Below are 22,251 nucleotides of genomic sequence, written 5' to 3'. Positions count from 1 at the left end.
ATATGATTTAAAAAGTTTTTGAAAGAAGAAAAACCCTCAAAAACATTTTTTATTTTGGCTTTTTTATCGATAATATTTCAAAAAACGGAAGCTAATGTATGTGACTAGTGAAATTAGTTAAATTGATTCAAAGTTTCGTTCCAGAATAGTTCAAAACGTGAATTGTATTGATTTCTCCATGACCTTAAAAAGAAGCTACCAAGCCAAAAAAGGAAAAGTTTTGGTAGTTTTGGTATTTTTGTAACTAATTAAACTAAATTGAATTTTATCGCGTTTATCTTTCACCGACTTAGTCCCACATTACTCCTACTGAACTTCTCACCTGGTTTGTTCTACTCCGATAAAGCTTTGATACTTTAAAGTAGCAATTCTTTAAAAAAAAATGTACAAATTTTCGATGCCATTGTTGGAAAACAATTTCACTGCATTCACCAAGAAATTGTGTCAGACTCAGACCCAGAAGTGGAATGAGATTGTGGGCACAAGTATAAATAACTGTGCATTTCAAAACACCAAGAAATTAAATAGTTCTTTATTTAAGACATTTACCTACAAATATATCTACGTAAGTGGGGCAACATGGGTTTGCCTGAAGAATCTTTTAATTTGTTACTTATTCTTGACAACGAAACAAGACAACTGCGAGTACCTTGCCTTTCAGTTGTCATTTATCAATTTGGTTTCAACTTTAATTGACTTTAATTAAATGATTCATTCAACGCATTCTACACTAAGGCAAATCCAGGAATTAAGATGGGAATGTCGATGAAATATTCTCTGGAGTTCAACAGAATGTAAATCAAATTATTTTAAATGGGTATAGGCAGTGGAAATATAATATTGAAGGTATTAGAAGACTTTCTTTGGAAATTATTTGAAATATTTTTGATTTTATCCATTGTTTTCCTTACTATTTTGCGTTCGTTTCTAAATTTGTATATAGTTTAATCAATTAGATTTTCCTGAAATTAAACTAAATAAATAATAATTATTTAGAGTGATTCTTAAGCAAAAATAATGTTTTTTATATATTTTTGTCTGAATAATCTTGTTTCAATTAAATATTTTCCCCGAAAAATATTTAAATCGTGCCCAGTATTTAATTGATTTATCATTTAAAATAGATTTTAAAAACTCCCAATTAATTTGACTTCTGCATAAATATAAAGTTATTAAGGGTTAAAAGTCGAAAAAAAAACATTTTTTATATTAACCTATGTATAAATCTTTCCCAGTGGAAGCTATAAGAAAGTAGTAGGTATAACTCTAACGAGCAATCTCTTTTAATTTTAAAATATGTTAAATGTGGAAAATATGAGTTTTATTTGCATTCTGCTCTTAAACGGTAAAAGTCTAGGAAAGATTGAAAGATTAAACCGATCATCAAAAATCAAAAATCAAAAATTTTCTCTTGCAAAGTGAGACTTTTGTAAAATGAAGACACCAAAGAACCAAAAATATCGGTTTTCGACTATTATTCTTAAATGCTTACGAAAAGTGATTTGGTACAATTTAAGTTTTTAATTTTGTATTTGAATTTTCATACCTATTTTTTGTATAGGAAACTATTATGGGATTCCTAGACGAACCATATCAGCAGCGACTAATATTTACAATGAATGCTGCATCATTACCTGTTCCATCCTATGACTTTCCATCAAAGCCACGAAGTAAAATAGTATTTTTTGTTCGACAAAATTTACCAACAACATTGACCGAAGAAAATATAAGAAAAGTAATTAAACAAAATAAATCAAAATTCTAATCTTTGTTAAATTTGGCATTTACTTCTTTCATTAAGGCTCTACTCTACGGCGATCTTTTACCAAATGTTCTTGAGAATTTGGTCGTACTATTTGATGATGTCATTTTCCCAATACTAAATAATCCAGCAAATCAAAACGGATGGACTTCTGTTATGGTAAATGATATGAAAACTGAAAGTCAAGAATTTCGAAATTGTATAGCTCAAATGAAAGGACAAATGATCAATCGAACAATTTTACCACTGCCAATTTGTATTGACGAAGTGATGGAAATGGTACCAAACATGGCTCAAGGGTGAGAAATAATATGAATTTTGTTTATGATGTTTAAAAGCATATTCCGGAAAATTTAGTCAAAACACATTCTTTATTAATTCGGCCATGATTATTTAAGTTTTCTGCACCACTTCTTCTTCTTCTCCATTATCGACGATAGTCATGATCTCGGATGGGGTCACAACTCTCCCACTCTACTGCTTCACACTACGGCTCCGCATGTGGGGTTCGCCGGGTTGACCTCAGGAAACGTCGACAGGCTTCTCGATTTTGAATTGTTCCATGTCTAAGGCCAACTGAATGCAGTTGTCGTTGCATTTGTCTTCTCCATGAGTTCTTAGGCCTGCCTCTTCTTCGCGATTGCGTTGGAACGTCGTATGCGATCGCCTTTTGAACTGGGTTCTCAGGGTTTCTTCTTTGTACATGACAGTACCAGCTTAAACGGTCATGCTGTATTTTATCCAAGACGGTATTTTTGACGTGAAGACTTCCTCGGATTTTCTTGCTTCTTATTCGATCAAGCTTTGTTACTCCTGCTGTCATACGAAGCATCTTCATCTCTGCTGCTGTCAGTTTACTCTCATACGTTTTGTACATTGTACTTCATCCACCCTACAATTATTCGGTGATGGATGTCGTCATCACAAGAAGCTTGGTTGTTGATCATAGATCCAAGGTATTTGAACTTTTCGCACTTGGGAAGTATTGTGCCATTCAGGTAAATGTCCGGAATAGGGCCGTCTGGGTCAGAAAATGGACAGCAGAGATATTCTGTCTTTTTCACACTTATCCGGTACCCACTTCCCTCCAGAACATCCACCCATACATCAAGTGCTCGCTGCAGGGATGTTGGATCTTCACTTATGATGGCGCCATCATCAGCAAAGAATAACTGACTCACTTTCGGATCCGTCACTTTTTCTTCAAGCAGAAAGTCAAGGACGGTAATAAAGAGCAAAGGACTCAGGACGCTTCCCTGGTGCACACCGACTTTAATTGGGAACTCTTCGGTGACTCCTGCGGGGCATTTTACCTCCGTTTTTACTTCCTCGTACATGTCCTTGATCATCCGCACGTAGATTTCCGGAACCCCTCGCTGTCTCAGGGACACCCATATCAGATCTCGTGGTTGTCTATCGAATGCCTTTTCGAAATCAACCAGCACAATATGCAAATCCCTCGAGGAATCACGGTGTTTTTCCATTCGGATTCTTAAACTCTGTATGGCATCTGTGGTTGATTTACCCGAGACAAACCCGCACTGGTCATCAGACAGCCGTATTATTTTTCGTAGTCGGCCGTCCAAAATCCGCTCAACGATCTTCATGGTGTGTGACATCAGCTTAATCGATCGGTAGTTATCACTGTTTCGTGTGTCCCCCTTTCCTTTGTAGATTGGGAGAAGGAAACTTTCTCTCCACTGATTTGGCATTTGGTCACCGCTAATGAGTTTGGAGATGAGAATCGTGAGCCATTTACACCCAATGTCTCCCATCTTCTTCCAGAACTCAGATGGTATTTCGTCTGGACCAATCGCCTTTCCTTTCTTGGAGTTTTTCACCGCCACGCTAACTTCTTCGACTGTAAGGTCGGGTACTTCTTCTAAATTAGGTTCGGCTGTTGGAAAGTAAATCCTGGGAAATTGCTCATTTAGGAGTTCATCACAATACTGTCGCCACCTGTGGAGAATTTTGTCGTCATTCACAAGTAGTAGGCCTTGAGCATCGTTAATGAACTTTGGTGAACGTATTTCCTGAGCATTCCTTCTCCTTTGAGCGGCAATTTTGAAGATAGCTGCACCCTTGTTCATCTTGGCATGTCGCAGTTCCTGGAGAGCCTGGTTTGCATCAGCAGCTGGATCAGATATTTCCCCAAGCTCGCGATACATGCTTTCCGTACTCTCTGCCTTATGCTGGGCGAATTTCTTCTTTGCTTCCTTCTTGTAGCGCTTGTAGTCCACTTCGAGTCGTGCTTTTTCATCTCTATTATGAGAGGGGCATTTGGACCAAGCTTGGAAAGCGGTCTTTTTCCTTGATATCACTGCTTTGACTTCGTCGCTCCACCACCATGTTTCTTTTTCCCGTTGGTAGTTTCCTTTAGATGTTCCTAGCAGTGACCTCGCCTTCACCAAGCAAGTTCTTTGCAGAGAGTCCCACATATTTTGTACTCTGCACTCTTCGTTTTCTAATCTGCTGATGGTCTCGCACAGATAATTTCTCATAACAGAGATGAATGCATCGCCTTTTTCCTTCTCCAGGTTGTACCACTTGATACCTCCGGTAGCCTCTCTTTGTTTGTTTGCCGCCTTCGTCTCCATAAAAAATTCTGTCAGTAGGAGACGGTGTTGCTGGGCGATCGCTTCTCCTAATATCACTTTGCAGTCTTTCACTAGCGGCTTCATGAAACTAGATACCAGATGGTAGTCGATCTGTGTTTCATTTCCACCGCTGCTATAAGTGATAAGGTGTCGGCTTTGTTTAATGAACATGGTATTCAACACTATAAGACCATGTGACCTGCACATGCTTAGAATTTCTTCGCCAGGAGGGTTTCTAGCTCCGAATCCAAGGCCACCATGGCAGTCCTCATAGTCTTCGTTGCCGTTCCCTACATGTCCATTTAAATCTCCACCCACAAACAAAAGCTCTTCCTTTGGGATGTCTTTAATGAGGTTGTGGAAGTCTAGCCAGAATGCATCTTTTTCCACCTGCTCACATCCAATTTGGGGAGCATATGCACTGACTATATTCCACACCTTTCCTTCCATCACCAGTTTTAGAGACATCAATCGGTCACTGGACTTCGAAATAGCCAAAACGTTTCCAAGAAGCTTTTCCGCAAGGATGACACCGATTCCGTTTCTACCTTGCTCTGTTCCGTAGTAGAACATCTTGTATTGTTTTGTCTTGACGTCTAAGAAACGGGCTCTGTTTCCAGTGTTTCGCCACTTGGTTTCTTGGACGCACAAGATGTCCACTTGCCTCCTCTTCATCATCTCTTCTAATTCACAGCTTCGGCCGTTCATACTGCCCACGTTCCAACTCGCGACTCTTAACTTTCTTCTCACCTCGTGCATTACTTTGCTAGCCCCCGGAATCCGTATAGCTCTGACCCGATTATTACTAATCGGTCCAGGATCAGTATTGTGCGAAGCATCTGTACTGCCTGGCGGGGTAGTGCTGCTCGTATTAGCAAGATTGTCCATAATGCTCGAAATTTTCCGAAAATTTCGCGAAAAAGTTTTCTGCACCACTAAGGTATCATTTTAAACGGTTTTTTTAATATTTAATTTTTATTGTAAGTCAATCTAAAAAGCAGTAATAAATCAACGATTCTCCAATTTCCTGCAAATTTTCAGTAATTTTTCAAAATTCACAAGCATAATGAAACATTCACTCGAAGGAATGATCGTCAAATGGATTGATTCTATAAATGATTTCATTAATGTATCTGCAAGAGAATACATATTCAAAAAAGAAAAATACCCACGTCCTGAAAATTTGATAAACTTTTGGGAAGCTCGATTAGAAAATTTGGAAAATCTAGTCGACCAGTTGGGTGACATAAGGATCAAAACAATTGGATTTGTTTTAGAAAAAATAAATTCCGTTTTCGAAATGTCATTTAGATCTATTGTTGAAAAGATAATGGAAGCTTTAGTTGAAGCACGAGATATTAAGTTATATTTGTCACCATTGGTAAATAATTTCATGACATTCAAAAATTTAAAGCAATAAAGTTTTTGTTTTTAGAAAAAAATTGTGGATCGCTTTGAAACCAATGATTTGAATGAAACTACCAAAGACATCCGACCACTCTTACTCAATATTGGATTGGTTTGGGCCAATTCCAAGTACTTTCATACCGTTGACAATATGTCATTGCTATTTATCTTGGTTAATAATACATTGATCGATTGTGCCAGTAGAACTATAGAGCCCGATGCTATATTTCAAGGTGACGTTGATGAGGCTCACAATAGAGTTAATTTGGTAATTGGCCATTTGGAACATTACAGGTACTAACTCAATTTAATGGTCAATAGACTTTGATCAAATTTATTTTTCATTTAGGAAAATCTATCACGAATGTCGATCAGATTTGTTAAAATTCAAACAAAACACCGAGTTCAATTCTCAAGATTGGACATGGCAACTTGATACGATCTTCTCAAGATTCGATGCATTTATCGAAAGACTTCACAAGATGAATGAAATTTTCACGATTGGCATTAGTTTTAACAAGTTGGAAAAAATTACTATCGGTGGTCTTAAGGGTCGCTCCATAAGCCATTCAGTTGATGTTATTTTGGAAGAATATAACACCGCTTATAGAGAGTGGGGAAATATTGCTTTTAATGCACTCGACACAGACCCAGATAAACAAGATTTCACCAAGGAAAAAGAAAAATTTGACACTAAGGCTGAAATTCTAGAAAGAAGACTTGCTTTTTTATTTGAACAAGCTTTTGAGGATTGCCGAGAACTTAAAATTTGTGGAAGCCTACTTAATCGACCAATAATTAAGGAACAACTAGAAAATCAGTTTGTTTCTTTTGTGGAGGACTTTAATAATGAGCTAGATGCTACTGCAAGTGATTTTGCAAAATTTGCTGAAATATTCAAAAGATACGGAATCGAGGTATGCTCTTTGTGAATTTTTGAAATTTTAATGAAATCCTCATGCTTAACATTTTTTATTATTTTTTTCATTAGGCGATGTCAACTGGCAGCTACTTTCCGAACGTTTCAGGAGCAATTTCTTGGCTTACAAAACTTAGAAATCGTGTGGCTTCGATGAATACCGACTTTGGACTCTATGATGTTCAGTAAGTACCATTATGCAATTTTTTAATATAAAACTAAAATAATCGAATTTAGCAAAGTAAACAAAGAAATTGATCTAAAAAATTATGTTGTTCTTTTTTAAAATTTTAATGTTGAATTGGTTCTCTTCGTGCATGAATTTGAATTTGCAATAAAACCACAAAAATCATTTTTTTTTTTACCATATCTGTATTATTTTGAGCTTTAAACAAAAACAGGTACCAAAAAATTTCAAAATATTGTATTACTTTGCGTTGGATATATTTCCGCTTCCGAAACAAATGGGAAAATGGTGTCGTCCCTTATCATTGGAAAATTATCGGCGAGAGCTATCGAAAGCCAATATAAACTACTATCATGGATTTAAGTCTTTGCCAAATATCTTAGTTTTTATTGGTCGGACACAAAATTTTTGAGAAATAAATGTACTTTTCATATAGATACTTCCGGCCAATAAAATAGGTTCAACTTATAAGCTAACAAAAAGAAACTTTTACCTGATTCATTTTAAAGTATTTCCTTAAACCTTAAATTTTTTGTTATTATTTGATAAAATCAAACTAAAGTTTTGGAAAAAAAGATATGACTAACTCTTGTTTCTTTTTTTTTTAAATAAATTTAATTTGACATTAAATACTGAAAAGCAAAAAAAACTTCATATAACATAGAAACTTTTACTTGCAAATTTTATATTTCTGTTGTTTAATAAGCAAAAACATGATTCTGTATTTATCCCAGAAAAAAAAACTGTACCCTTGCTACGAGAAGAAATCCTTCTTCTCACATTGTTTGCTTATATACTTCTTATAGTTTACGTCAGCAATAACTTGCGTTTACTCAGTGCCAAAAAAAACTTAATCATAAAAATGAGTTATGAACACTCGACACGCAACAAAATTATTTACCAAGATTGTTTTCACAAAAGAAATTTATGAAATTCTATTAATGTCTCCCCAAAGGTTCTTTCAAAACGAATTTGGCATTGAAACTCTCTCCAGATATGACCAACTCTTGAAGTCCATTAACGAACTCAAACTTGAAATCCTAGAAAAATGGCAATATCATATAACAGAAGTTATTGAAATAAAAATGAATCAACCAGTTTTGAAAAAAGAAGAACTTGGAAAAAATGTCGACAAATTCAAACTTGTTGTTAATTTTGATATTGAGGTTTTTATATAAAACAAAAATACAATTCATCCTTATCGAAATGCTTTGTATAAATTCACTGTGCCATTTCGATAACGATGAATTTCGAAATGGGATTGATGATTATCTAAATGTTCATTTAATTGTCTTGTCAACTGCAGCTCCAAACCACCCTCAAAAACACAAGGACCTTACTTCTACTTGGCAGCACTATCTCCGAGCCTATATTGGAATTCTACAACAGAGACAATAAACTATGGGCAAGTATTCTATCCAACTTACACAATTACCCATCAACAAAAACTGTGAACGAAATTCATTACCAAAATTAATTTCTCAGGAGGCCAGGATAAAATTAATGCGAATTGTTGAGTGGTATAATGATATCAACCACAGAGCCAACTCCTATGAACTAAACCTGCTTCGCTTGGAAATGGCAGAAATCGATGAACGTTTGGTTCCTCTTTTAACCACAGATCTATGGAAGAAATTTAGTATAAGCAATTCCCTTTATGAAACAAAAATTCAAAATCGTATTTATGGAAATATATTTTTTTTTACTTTTTTTTTTAAAGATATTGAATATATTGCCGGAATTTTCATGACTATCAAGAGATTACACTTGCGACTTCAGCAAAGTCAAAATAATATTGATGCAATCAAGCGGAGTATCCAATCGTGGGGAAAAATTCCATTGTACCTTAGGAAAGATAAGAATCCAAAAGCATTGCTCGACTGCAAGGACAGGACATCCATTATTCAGCGCCGAAAGCATTTAGCGAACGGCACAATGAAGCTGATAGAACAGCTTATGATGCTGAATTTGAAATTGTTTTTTGATTTGCCAATTGAGGATTCAGAAATGCCAGTGACTCCAGATGATGACACTGTGAGACGGGTGGAAAGTATCACGGCTGAGCCAACTGTTATTCCTGAATTAGATCCTGAGTTTGCTCAAAGACACGGATCCGTTTCAAATGAAGTGGTATGAAATCATCATTTCTACTACTTTGAAGTTATTTTTCAATTTTTTTTTTTTTTCATTTAAAGCTTTTTACTTCAAAGCAAAGATTTGAATTACTTCAAAATTTCCCACAAGATAAAGTTGCAAATTTCCATAAATATGAGAATTATGTTGATGAGCAAATCGCCGAGCAACTATTGGATGCGGTAGTCACAAGTTTGACCTATCTTCGCATGGAACTTGAGAACCGCTTTGAAAATGATGCTCCAATATTTGAAGTGCTGATGGAACTCCAGTTATCTCACATTGTTTTCTTCCCCAACATAGAGACTTCCCAAAGGCATGGCTTTACTTTTCTGATTGAGAGCATTATGGAAGATATGTTCCAGCAGCTTACAATGCTCAAACGAGTGTCTCCGAATGTAGTCGTTCCAGGCGAGGATTCAAGAGGCGATGATTTCAGAGGTAAAATAAAATTTAAACAAAACAAAATTAAATTAGTACAATGCGTCAATCTTTAAGATGAAATAAGAGACAAGTTGGATATTCACAAAACCCGTAATGATATTTTGCAAAAAGTTAAATATGGGCTTCAAGCTATCCGTACCCATGTCAAATACTATTCCGATTATAGTTTCATCTGGGTCGAAGAAAGACCCAATTATTTGAAAGAAATTAAGTTGTACGGAAGACCTTTAACACCTGCCGAACGAGATCCTGAAGACGGGGGTGAAATCAAAGTTGCCCCACTTAAAGAAGTTCATCCTCCCTTGAGTGTATACAAGGAACAGGTGAATTTTTAACTTTTTAATGGTTAAGTTTTGAGGCTATAAATGGTCTTATTATAGTTGAACAAGTTTATAGCCCTCCGAGATGAAGTTGAGAAATGGGAGTACTTCCAAGATTTTAATGTTTGGTTAAGACTCAACAAAAAAAGATTTCGAAATGGTGTCCTGAATGAAATAGGCAAATGGATAAGTTTGTTTAAGTGTGATTTGATTGATCGTGTAGAGAATTCATTACAGGTCAGTATGATGTTTAAAATACTTGCAATCGCCATGAAATGATGCTGAATCCAAATTTCGAGTGCAATAAAGTCAGAAGAAATTTTAACTGTCTTTCAAAAACAAGATCCAGGGTTCGAAACCTCTGAAAACCAAACATTTTATCTTTTCTGGTTTTATTTAGAAAAATCGGGTTTTGTTAAGCCCATATATAACGATGACGTCACTGCAAGGTCCTTTGTAGCTCATCGTAGACCCCTTTACTGAGAACTACAACCTCAGTAAACTCGACTGATATGCTTCTTCTTTGGCTTATTTTCTTTTTGTTCGCCCTCAATCCTTGAGTTTGAAAGTGAAGCTGAAAGGGCTATTGTTGATTCATCTGAAAGCTGAGAACCCGTTCTTTGATAGTATTTTTGTAGTTTTTAAGGAAGAATAGTTGGAAACAAATTTGTTTGCATTGTTGGCCCTTGACACTTTGGAACGCAATTCCTCTCTTTTTGGAGAAAGGTCCTAAATTGTTTCTGACTTTATTGCAATTTTAGAAGTCTAATTTTCTTGGAGCTGATGAAAGCAGCTTTTAATTTTTATATTTCTTATGTGATAATTTGTTATTTTGTTCTTAGGAGCTTGAAGATTTTATAAATGAAGCAAAAACAACACTATCATTAGAATTGGATAAGGAAGATTTGGATGGTTTACTGAAGATCATGGGCATTCTGAGCGCAATCAATGAAAAACAATTCATTTACGATGAAATGTTTGAACCAATCAAGGAAATTGTAGAACTACTGAAACTCTATAGCTATGAATTCCCGAATAGTGTCCTAACACAAGTTAAACAATTTTGTCACTTTCAAAAGTACCAAATTTCAACTTTTGTTCCATTTTAGTTGACAGATTTGCCAGACATGTGGCTTAAAACTAAACGAGATGCTGTGAGTGTTAAACAAACAATAGGACCAATGCAGGCTTATCAAGTGGATTTGATTGAGAAACGAATTACTCTGTTCAACAATATGTCGACTTTGTATAGAAATAGGTTCCTAAGTGGAGAAGTAAGTCAGCTTTTTGACATTTCAAAACCTCTAAATGCTCAAAACTTATGTTTTTTTTTTTAGCTTTTCCTTGTTACTTGTGACTTTCCTTATCGTCTTATTGATAAAACAAGCTTGGAACTAAATGAAATCGAAAAAAGACAACAACATCTTGCCAGTTCAGCTGTTTTGTTCGAATTGCAGGGGCCTGACATGTCGAAAATAAACCGCTGCCGGAGTGACCTAGCTCTGTTGAAACAGATGTGGGACTACTTCATTAGCATAGACTCAACTATTACAGATTGGAAGACTACACCATGGAAGAAGATCGACATCGAAGCAATGGATATGGAATGCAAGAAAATTGGCAAGGAATTACGCGGTCTTGGCAAGGAAATGAGATCATGGGCTCCATATGTTTATATGGAGAATTCATTAAAAAACCTAATGACTTCCCTGCGAGCAATTACTGAGCTACAAAATCCTGCAATCAAAGACCGCCACTGGATGGAGCTAATGCAAACTACGAAAGTCAAGTTCAGCATGCATGACTCAACCACCCTAAAAGACTTGATAGACCTTAATTTACACAAGTTCGAAGAAGAAGTTAAGAATATTGTCGACAAATCGGTGAAAGAAATGGCAATGGAAAAAGTGTTGCGAGATCTTCAAGCGACTTGGTCTGAAATGGAATTTGGCACAGAACTCCATGACCGTACTGGACTTAAGCTGCTTAAAGCTTCGGAAGAAATGATAGAAACTTTAGAAGATCATCAAGTTCAATTGCAAAATATGCTATCTTCCAAATTTATTGGATATTTCTTGAAACAAGTCACTGATTGGCAAAATAAACTTTCGAATGCTGACCAAGTTATTTCAGCATGGTTTGAAGTGCAACGGAAATGGCAATATCTGGAAAGTATATTCATCGGCTCTGAAGACATAAGAAATCAGCTGCCAGAAGACTCGAAGAGATTTGATTCAATTGACAGAGATTTCAAAAACCTTCTAGATCAAATGGCCAATGACCGCAATGTCGTTAGATCGACAAACAGAGGTGGGGGAAAACTATACGATACCCTTGAAAGGCTTTTAAAGCAACTCTTGCTATGCGAAAAAGCATTAAACGATTATTTGGAAACAAAACGTCTTGCATATCCCAGGTTTTACTTCGTCTCTTCGGCAGACTTACTGGATATTCTGTCGAACGGCAACAATCCAAAAATGGTGAGTCGTCATTTGACAAAACTATATGATTCTCTTGGAAGCCTCTCACTTATCGAGGGCACAAAGCTTTCAAAAGGAATGGTAGCTAAAGAACTCGAAGAATTTATTCCATTCATGCAAAAATGTGATTGCAGTGGAAAAGTTGAAACATGGTTAAATCGTGTAACTGATGAAATGCGAAACACCCTCCGTCACCATTTTCGTCAAGCAGTCATTGCCTATGAGAAAAAACCCCGACACATCTGGATATTCGAATGGCCCGCACAGCCAGCCCTGGTGACCACTCAAATCTGGTGGACAACCGAAACAGACGATGCTTTTGTTAAAGTAAGCATGCGATACGAAAACGCCATAAAGGACTACAACAGGAAGCAAATCAACCAATTGAACGCCCTCATCACACTTCTACTTGGCGACTTGACCCCCGGGGAAAGACAAAAAATTATGACCGTTTGCACAATTGACGTTCACAGTCGAGATGTTGTTTCGAAAATAATCCAACAAAAAGTGGATGTTGCCACGGCATTCCAATGGCAGAGTCAACTTCGCCACAGATGGGACACAAAACATGACGATTGTTTTGCTAACATCTGCGATGCCCAATTTAAATACGACTACGAGTATCTTGGGAACACTCCACGTTTGGTTATAACACCACTAACTGACCGTTGTTACATCACCCTCACACAGTCTCTGCACCTCATAATGGGAGGTGCTCCCGCTGGGCCAGCTGGAACTGGCAAAACCGAAACTACCAAAGATCTAGGTCGCGCACTGGGAATGATGGTGTATGTATTTAACTGCTCTGAACAAATGGATTACAAATCCTGCGGCAACATTCACAAGGGATTAGCTCAAACGGGGGCGTGGGGTTGCTTCGATGAATTCAATAGAATTTCGGTCGAAGTTCTGTCTGTCGTCGCTGTTCAGGTGAAGTGCATACAGGACGCAATAAAGGTACACCATAATTTCAAATCAATTTTGTTCTTGTTTTATCCTTCCTAACATATTTATGTAGGTATGTAGACCCTATACATACACATGTGAACATTTTGTCTATTCGTGTTTTATATTTTAATATATATATTTTAGGCTAAAAAGTCTGTGTTCAATTTCCTTGGCGAGATAATAGCACTAAGGCCAACGGTGGGAATGTTCATAACAATGAATCCAGGATATGCAGGCCGAGCTGAACTTCCAGAGAACTTAAAAGCGCTATATCGTCCATGTGCAATGGTTGTGCCCGACTTTGCCCTAATCTGCGAAATCATGTTGGTTGCAGAGGGATTTCAAGAAGCACGTCTTTTGGCTCGAAAATTTATTACATTATATACTCTGTGCAAAGAGCTTTTATCGAAGCAGGATCATTACGACTGGGGACTGAGGGCAATAAAATCAGTTCTGGTGGTTGCCGGATCACTAAGGGTATGTAATATCTCTTTGCAAGTCTTAATGTTGCAATTAATTTAATGTCATTTGCGGGAAGATGTCATTTAGGAGAACGCGGATAAATCTCTTATAAGTAATGCATTCTTTCGTTATTGTGTATAGGTATGGTGCAAAGTGTATAATGTACATTTATTGGTAATCTATACATACAATGAACATTCGATGTTTTTTCTGGAAGGGTTTTGTAAGTTAAGAAACAATTTTTTTTTTTTTATTTCTAAAATCTATAAGGTAGGAAACAATTGATTAAATTTTTTTCAGACACATACCGCGTGAACTGCATAAATACATACACCATACACGGTTAAAAATTCTGGAGTATTTTTTAATAATTTTTGGGTAACATAAAATAAGTCTACACCAGAAATGTATTAAAATTTAATACACAAGAAATATTAAAATTTTGTAGGTAATACAAAATATATTTAAATTTAATACATTTAAAGAATATTTTATAATACAATTGTATTAATTTTCAATAAAAGTTTTATTAAAAAATAATACATTTATATTACAATTTAAATAACAAATGTATTATATTTTAACTATTGCATATTAAATTTAATCTTTTTATATTATTATTCTAATAATTTTTGTATTTCAAGTATTAAATTTAATACAGTCTACCTACTCCCTCTAAGTCGAATTTCACTCTAGGTCGAACTTTTTCACCATTTTTAATGAACAATTTTGAAGAAAAAATATTAAATAAATCCCTCTAACTCGAATTTCCCTCTAACTCGAACTGATTTTCGAGTCCCATGAGAGATCGACTTAGAGGGAGTCGACTGTACTTAAATATTTCAATTTAATACAAAATAAAATAAAAATAATTCCAATATTTTGAAAGTATTAAAATGTAATACTTTTTGTATTGCAAATTGCATTAAAACAAGAGCTGTTTTAAAAAAATACTCAACAATTTTTAACCGTGTAGCACATATCACAATAGTTCAACTTTTTGAACATTATCATTAGCTCAAAACAGGAAAACATATAACGAGTATTCAAAAAATGTTTTTTTTTCAATATTGAAATTACTCTATTCATTTGGGATAGGTCAACTGTTTTGAAAATAGATGTTTGAATAAATTAAACTTAAGAGTAAGAGGAAACACTTGTTTAATCGAAGTATTCGTTAAATTAAAAGTCCTTTAAGGTTATAGCAAATGTTCGTTCTTGTTGATTCTTATGAATGAATATGACTAAAAAGCATTAATAAATAAATTTCTAATGGCCGATATTTTCTTGATTTTATTAATTTTTTGATTTTGTGTACATATTTAATTTGAAATATTAGATTTAATATTACAAAACTAGTCTCCTATTGATTTTAAAACCCTTTTTTTTTATTTAAGAGAGATGATAGATATCGCCCAGAAGATCAAGTTCTTATGCGTGCTCTGCGTGACTTTAATACTCCCAAAATTGTAACCGATGACGTTAGTATATTCATGGGTCTCATTGGCGATCTATTCCCAGCTCTAGATGTCCCACGCAAAAGAAATTTGGACTTTGAAGCAATTATCAAAAAATCAGCAGTAGATCTATCTCTACAACCCGAAGCAGGTTTCATATTGAAAATTGTTCAACTCGAAGAACTTTTTGCTGTCCGCCATTCAGTGTTTATCATTGGTTATGCTGGTACGGGGAAAAGTGCTGTTTGGAAAACATTATTCAAAACATATCAAAACCAAAAGCGAAAACCTCTTTACAATGACCTAAATCCCAAGGCAGTCACAAATGATGAGCTTTTTGGTATTGTTAATCCGGCGACAAGAGAATGGAAAGATGGTCTTTTCTCAATTATAATGCGGGATCAAGCTAACACCCCTGGAAATGGACCTAAATGGATTGTACTAGATGGTGATATTGATCCGATGTGGATTGAAAGCTTGAACACCGTCATGGACGATAATAAAGTTCTTACATTAGCCAGTAACGAACGGATTGCCTTAACAAAAGAAATGCGCCTACTTTTCGAAATTGCTAATCTCAAAACAGCAACCCCAGCAACAGTATCTCGAGCTGGAATCCTCTACATAAATCCCCAAGATCTTGGATGGAATCCTTCGGTTGCCTCATGGTTACAAAAACGACAGAATAACACCGAACAATCTATCTTGATAATTCTCTTCGAAAAGTATGTCCCACCTTTGCTAGAAGCCTTGAAAACCAAACTCAAGAAAATAACCCCGATTTCTGACATAGCTATGCTACAAATGACATGTTACTTGCTTGACTGCCTGCTTACGCCTCAAAATGTGCCCACAGACTGTCCAAAGGATTGGTATGAAATATATTTCGTATTCTGCATCATCTGGGGTTTCGGATCCACCCTTTTTCAAGACCAAATAATTGATTGGCGCAACGAGTTCCATAAATGGTGGATTAATGAATTTAAAACCGTAACTTTCCCCCCTGGAGGAAATGTATTCAGTTACTATGTGGATAATGAAACAAAAAAATTCGCCCCATGGACAAATCTTGTGCCTCACTTTGAACTAGACCCCGACGTTCCTTTGCAATCAAATTTGGTTCACACATCAGAAACAACTCGCCTTAAATACTTTACAGACATTCTCATTGCCGAACACCATCCCATAATGTTTATTGGACCTCCTGGATCTGGAAAAACCATCATAATGGGAGCGAAATTGAACGCATTACCTGAAGCCAAGTTCGCTGTTACAAACGTGCCATTTAATTTCTACACAACCTCTGAGATGTTGCAAAGGATTCTGGAGAAACCACTGGAAAAGAAAGCAGGTCGCAATTTCGGTCCTCCAGGCAATAAGCAGATGGTTTATTTTATCGACGATATGAATATGCCTGAAGTTGACAAATATGGAACCGTACAACCACATACTTTGATACGACAATTTATGGACTATCGCCACTGGTATGACCGTGCAAAAATGTCACTAAAGGATATCCATCACTGCCAGTTTGCCTCCTGCATGAACCCCACGGCTGGTTCATTTACCATAAATCCGAGACTGCAGCGACATTTTTGTTCGTTTGCCGTAAAGTAAGTGAACCCATCTCTGCAATGCCGGTCGGCCGCCGCGCCGCGCCGTGCCCGTCGCCATGCCACTGCCACTGCTCTTACGATTTACAGTATCAAATTTAAATTTTCATCAATTTTCATATACAGCGCTCCTGGTGGAGAAGCCTTATTCCACATTTTGCACTCAATCCTCTCCCAACACATGAATGCTTCACAGCATAGGTTTTCCAAGGCAACGAAGGATATATGCGAGCCACTTATCAGAGCAGCTATTGCAATGCACCAGAAAATTTCGCAGACTTTTCTCCCGACTGCCGTTAAATTTCATTACAATTTTAATTTGCGGGATCTAGCAAATATATTTTCGGTGAGTTTATTTGTGGTATTTTATCAATTATTTGTTGGTGTTGGTTGCAATAATATAAAAAAAAGTAGTCCTAAAAGGATAATAAAGTCGAGATATTTCTGTCATTAATTTGTTCTACGTTCTATGTGTGTATGTGTGTGTAGTAGCTGATAAAATTTATTTTTCTTTCATATTTACTTTTTTATCGATTCATGAAAAAGTTAACATATTTCAATGGAAAAACGGATAAAAATAGGGACAATATGAGAGAACCGGTTAATTCCAAGAATTCCTTCAAAATTGTTCCCACATTCACAAAATTCAATAAAATGTCGCATTAGGTATAAAAACTAGGAATTAAAAAAATTACCTTTTGAATAAAAGGAAAAGTGTAGGTTTTTCAGCTGAAATTTTATTTTTGGATAATTGAGTTGTAAAATAAATAGTTAAACCTTTTTTTTTAATACTAACTTTTAAAATGCAAGAGCCCAGAGCTGCGTATGAGTGATATCATGAAGTGATTAATGTTTTTAGAAAGCGTTTTGATTGCAAATATGTAATATGAATTTTAACACACCTTAATGGAAACAGTTTCCAGTAATAAAGCAACCAAATTGTTATACTAACATAGATGAATTTCACTTATTCATAGGTTTTAAAAAAGTTGTTTAATTTATTTCGTCTCCATTGCATTAATGACACTACTGTATTTCAAAGTTTCAGGAAATGCCTTTAAAGTGTCATGTTTCCATTGGTCTTTTTAAGGGCTTATAAAGATACAGTCATGAATCAAAAACACTTAAAACTGGTAAATTTGAATAACATTATTAAAGAGACCTTTTTTCAAATCCTGTGAAATAGACAAAATGAAATTCATCAAAACTTCAACTTTTCATTTAATTTCGGACCTTGACAGAATTCATTCAAAATGCATAGAATATACCTATTAGACCGAGAGCCGGGAGCAGATTTCTTGCGTGAGAGGTAACCGATTCATATGAATGTCAGAGGTAGTCTGGGTCATGGTGATGACGAATACCTTAGTCTGCCTGCATTTATTTGGGGCGTTGTCGAGAAAAAGCGCATCAAAAGTACCATTTTTCTGAAAATCGATTTAGTGAGGGTAACCACTTAAAATTTATAGATAACCAACGCCACATACTCCCTGATGACAAAAATACCCATGGCAGACATTTTAAGTGCGGCCAAACCCCCGGCAGACGCTCCCGAAAATGCAGTTTTTCAGAAAATTTATTTATTTTACTTTTTCACATAACTCGCGTATTATTGGACCTAGCAGAAAAAATTTTATAGCAATCTTAAAGATAATTTAAGTTCCTACAGAATATGTTAAATAAGTTTTTTCGATTAAACCTGCGGTTTAAGAGTTAGGGTGGTTTTTTTGAAGCATTCAAAGGGTGATTTTCTTATTTTCGTCATATCTCTTTTATTTGAGCTTTTTGAAAAATTATTTTGAAGTAAAAGTTGTAGATCTTTTTATTACCTTCATTTATAAGATTAACGGTTTTTCGATTTGACAGACCGTTTTCGATCTGTAGGAAACAAATTTCAAAAAGTTTGCAATTTTGTATATAGGAAAGTCGTTGTTTGTTATGTTGGCACCTCCTAAGTGAATTTGTGTGAGTTATCGGGGTTAAATGTGAACACACAATCTATTTATTCAGAGGTACTGACTATTGCAAGGAATTGACATATTTCTCATGAATAAGTGCATGTTTGTATATATCACTTTAGCCCTTCACACGCGCCAGAAAATTAAAGGTCCCCCCATTCTTGCAAACTAATTAAACGCTCACAGGAATGGTTGAGATTTGCCAAAAAGGCCATGCCCCGTCGTGGTTTATTTAATTTTATAACATTCATTTGCATGAAAAATTCAAAATGGGACACACAATAATACAAATACACAAATCAATAAAATAGAATTTTAAAAATACAGCAAATTTTCTTGAAATAAAACCACATAAACTTGTCCCTTTTTTATTCTGAACACCTTATTCGACACACATACAAAAATATGTTTAAAAAATGTCTAAATAACCAGGACATTCAAATATCTATCTTCCTTTTTTTCTAAATTAATTTAGGGTATGTTATACTCAAACGCAGAGACATGTCCTAATCCCAATATGCTTCTCCGTCTATGGGTGCATGAATGCAATCGTGTCTATGGAGATAAATTGGTCGACCAAACTGATATAGCCACCTACCAAAAGTTGATTGCCGAGAACGTTCGCAAGGGCGTCGAAGTGTATAATGAAGAGGTTGTGTTTGAAAAACCCCACATTTTCTTCCACTACGCAAAAGGATTGTCCGATGTCAAATACATGCCCGTTAAAGGTTGGGAGCGCCTAAGCAAACTGCTCGAAGAAGCTCAAGAACGTTACAATGACTTTGTGGGTGCCATGAATCTCGTCCTCTTCGAAGATGCCATGAGTCACGTTTGCCGCATCAGTCGCATAATTGAATCTTCACGAGGATATGCTCTACTTATTGGCGTAGGCGGCTCGGGAAAACAGTCACTTACTCGATTGGCAAGTTTTATTTCATCTCTGGACGTCTTTCAAATCCAATTGACCAAGGACTACAGCATAAATGACCTCAAATCCAACATTGCAGTGCTTTACATGAAATGCGGCATCAAGTCCAATCCGTGTTGCTTTCTTATGACCGATGCCGAAGTAGCAAAAGAGGACTTCCTTGTCCTTATCAATGATTTGCTTGCCTCGGGCGATATTCATGAACTCTTCCCCGACGAAGAAATAGAAAACATCATCGGAGCAATACGAAACGAAGTCAAACAAGCTGGCATATTCGATAGCCGAGAAAATTGTTGGAAATTTTTTATTGACAAGGTACGTGGACTACTCAAAGTCGTGCTGTGCTTCTCGCCTGTCGGGCCCACTCTCAGAATACGTGCCAGAAAATTCCCAGCTCTTGTCAATAACACAACAATAGATTGGTTCCATGAATGGCCAAGGGAAGCCTTGGAAAATGTTGCATACCGCTTTCTGTCTGAAATCGAATCTCTACCAACTTATTTGGCCCCTCCTGTGTCCAAGTTCATGGCCTATGTCCACAAAACGGTGAACGATATATCACAGCTTTACTTACTCAATGACAAGAGGTATAACTACACAACGCCCAAATCCTTTTTAGAACTCATAAGTTTATACACGAAGCTGTTGGTGGAAAAGGTCAAAGTTAACAAAGAGAGAATTGTTCGTCTCGAGAATGGACTGATTAAATTGGCATCTTGTTCGCAAGAAGTTGATGGCCTGCAGGACGTCCTCAAGCTGCAAGAAGTTGAATTGGCAGTTAAGAATAAAGAAGCAGATAATCTAATCGTCGTTGTGAGTACAGAAAATGAAAAGGTGTCCAAGGAGAGAGTGTTTGCGACACAGGAGGAAAAAAAGGTCAGGCAAATAGAAGAAGATGTAACGGCAAAGGCTTCACTTTGTGAAGAAGACTTTCGAAAGGCACAACCCGCATTGCTGGCCGCACAAGAAGCCCTTAATACTTTGAACAAAAACAATCTCACCGAACTTAAATCATTTGGTTCTCCCCCCGATGCCGTAGTCAGCGTGTGTGGGGCAGTGTTGGTTCTTTTCGCTCCCAAAGGTAAGATACCAAAAGATCGAAGCTGGAAGGCAGCTCGTGTGATGATGGGCAATGTTGATAAGTTTCTCAACGATTTGATAAACTATGACAAAAAACACATCCACCCGGATGTGATTAAGGCTCTACAGCCGTACATTAATGACCCAGAATTTAATCCGGAGAAAATTGTTTCGAAGTCGCAAGCGGCAGCCGGTCTCTGTTCGTGGGTGATAAACATTAATCGATTCTACGAGGTGTATTTGGTGGTGGAGCCAAAGGAGCGAGCATTGGTGGATGCCGAACGAGAACTGCAAGATGCCAGAGATAAACTAACAGCGCTTAATAATCGCCTGAATGAACTCGAGGAGAAATTGAACATTTTGCAGGCAGACTTCGACAATGCTCTGGCAAAGAAACAAAAATGCCAGGACGAAGCCGATAAAACCGCATTCACGATTGACTTGGCAAACAGATTGATTGGTGGACTTGCATCGGAGAAGATTCGTTGGACGGAATCGGTGAAAAGGTAAGTGCGGAGCGGAGGTGCAAGGTAATCCAACAATACAATTTTTCACACAAACACACTCGCAAACACACGATATATTTACTCGTACTGTGGGCAGGATTTATTGTCTCAGTGCGGAGTCATGGCAACGCTAACTTTGTGCTCAATTAATTTCCAGCCCTAAAATGCCTGTTGTTCTTCTCGTTTTAGCCTAAATGCTAGTCAAATTACCTTGCCTGGAGATATTCTGCTCATATCATGTTTTATATCGTACGTCGGATGTTTCACGAGAGTGTATAGGGTTGAGTTGCAAACAAAATTATGGATGCCTACTTTTAAGACATCAGAGGTGGGTAGAGAGATAGATAATTACGTTATTTAGCGTAGTGAATAGAGTTGATTCGTTAATTTATCAATTTGATTTATTTTGCAGCCTCCTATTCCGGTTTCGGAAGACAGTGACCCTTTTGCTATGATTTGTGATGATGCCCAGATAGCTGAATGGAATAACCAAGGTCTGCCGAGCGATCGAATGTCGGCTGAAAATGCCGCAATTTTGGTCCACTCAGAGCGGTATCCACTAATGATTGATCCACAACTGTAAGTATCTGGTTAATGTTTTTCATCATGTGGGTAAGTCATTTGATGTCACATTTATGTGAACAAACTACAGACATTACTCATAATTTAAGGGTTGTATCATAGATTTATTTATGAAAGTACATTTTAAAAATTAGAAAATGTGTGTTTAAAACCTCACAACATATTAGCCATATGTTGTACCTATAGATTAAACCAATGACTGTAAATTTTTCTGTGGAAAAGGATGTAATATCAGACGGGTACTGGTAGAATATACAAAGCTATAAACCATGTAGTTTAGAAAATTTCCACAGTGTCGCTTTCAGATGTTCAGCTTAGGTATGTGAAATGTTTGTTGCTGCAGGCACAGGTGTGGGTGTTATTTATCATTCAAGTAAAGTTCATTAAAGATGGGACCAAAACGACTACACCGATAATGGATAAAAATAAATATTTTTTTTCTCGAAACTTTGTTTAATGTGAAAATTG

General features: G+C 36.4%; 1 protein-coding gene across 1 annotated transcript in view; it reads left to right on the top strand.

The window, feature by feature from the left end:
• Positions 1-22,251, top strand: part of LOC129914029 (dynein beta chain, ciliary) — a 29,437-nt gene that overhangs the window by 1,663 nt on the left and 5,523 nt on the right. Inside the window, exons 2-23 of the mRNA XM_055993058.1 lie at positions 1,562-1,735; positions 1,802-2,061; positions 5,401-5,740; positions 5,795-6,060; positions 6,116-6,683; positions 6,758-6,870; positions 7,828-8,038; positions 8,179-8,277; positions 8,358-8,511; positions 8,593-9,002; positions 9,068-9,446; positions 9,504-9,772; positions 9,830-10,006; positions 10,612-10,821; positions 10,879-11,043; positions 11,107-13,206; positions 13,342-13,674; positions 15,057-16,729; positions 16,856-17,075; positions 19,163-21,201; positions 21,391-21,529; positions 21,614-21,780. Of these exons, the coding sequence (XP_055849033.1) occupies positions 1,562-1,735; positions 1,802-2,061; positions 5,401-5,740; positions 5,795-6,060; positions 6,116-6,683; positions 6,758-6,870; positions 7,828-8,038; positions 8,179-8,277; positions 8,358-8,511; positions 8,593-9,002; positions 9,068-9,446; positions 9,504-9,772; positions 9,830-10,006; positions 10,612-10,821; positions 10,879-11,043; positions 11,107-13,206; positions 13,342-13,674; positions 15,057-16,729; positions 16,856-17,075; positions 19,163-21,201; positions 21,391-21,529; positions 21,614-21,780 (10,466 nt within the window). The remainder of the gene's footprint in view (positions 1-1,561; positions 1,736-1,801; positions 2,062-5,400; positions 5,741-5,794; positions 6,061-6,115; positions 6,684-6,757; positions 6,871-7,827; positions 8,039-8,178; positions 8,278-8,357; positions 8,512-8,592; positions 9,003-9,067; positions 9,447-9,503; positions 9,773-9,829; positions 10,007-10,611; positions 10,822-10,878; positions 11,044-11,106; positions 13,207-13,341; positions 13,675-15,056; positions 16,730-16,855; positions 17,076-19,162; positions 21,202-21,390; positions 21,530-21,613; positions 21,781-22,251) is intronic.

The sequence above is a fragment of the Episyrphus balteatus genome, chromosome 3, assembly GCF_945859705.1.
Source record: "Episyrphus balteatus chromosome 3, idEpiBalt1.1, whole genome shotgun sequence".
Lineage (NCBI taxonomy): Eukaryota > Metazoa > Arthropoda > Insecta > Diptera > Syrphidae > Episyrphus > Episyrphus balteatus.
The sequence above is the reverse complement of the archived record's forward strand: the minus strand, read 5'-3'. Positions and strand labels throughout refer to the sequence as shown.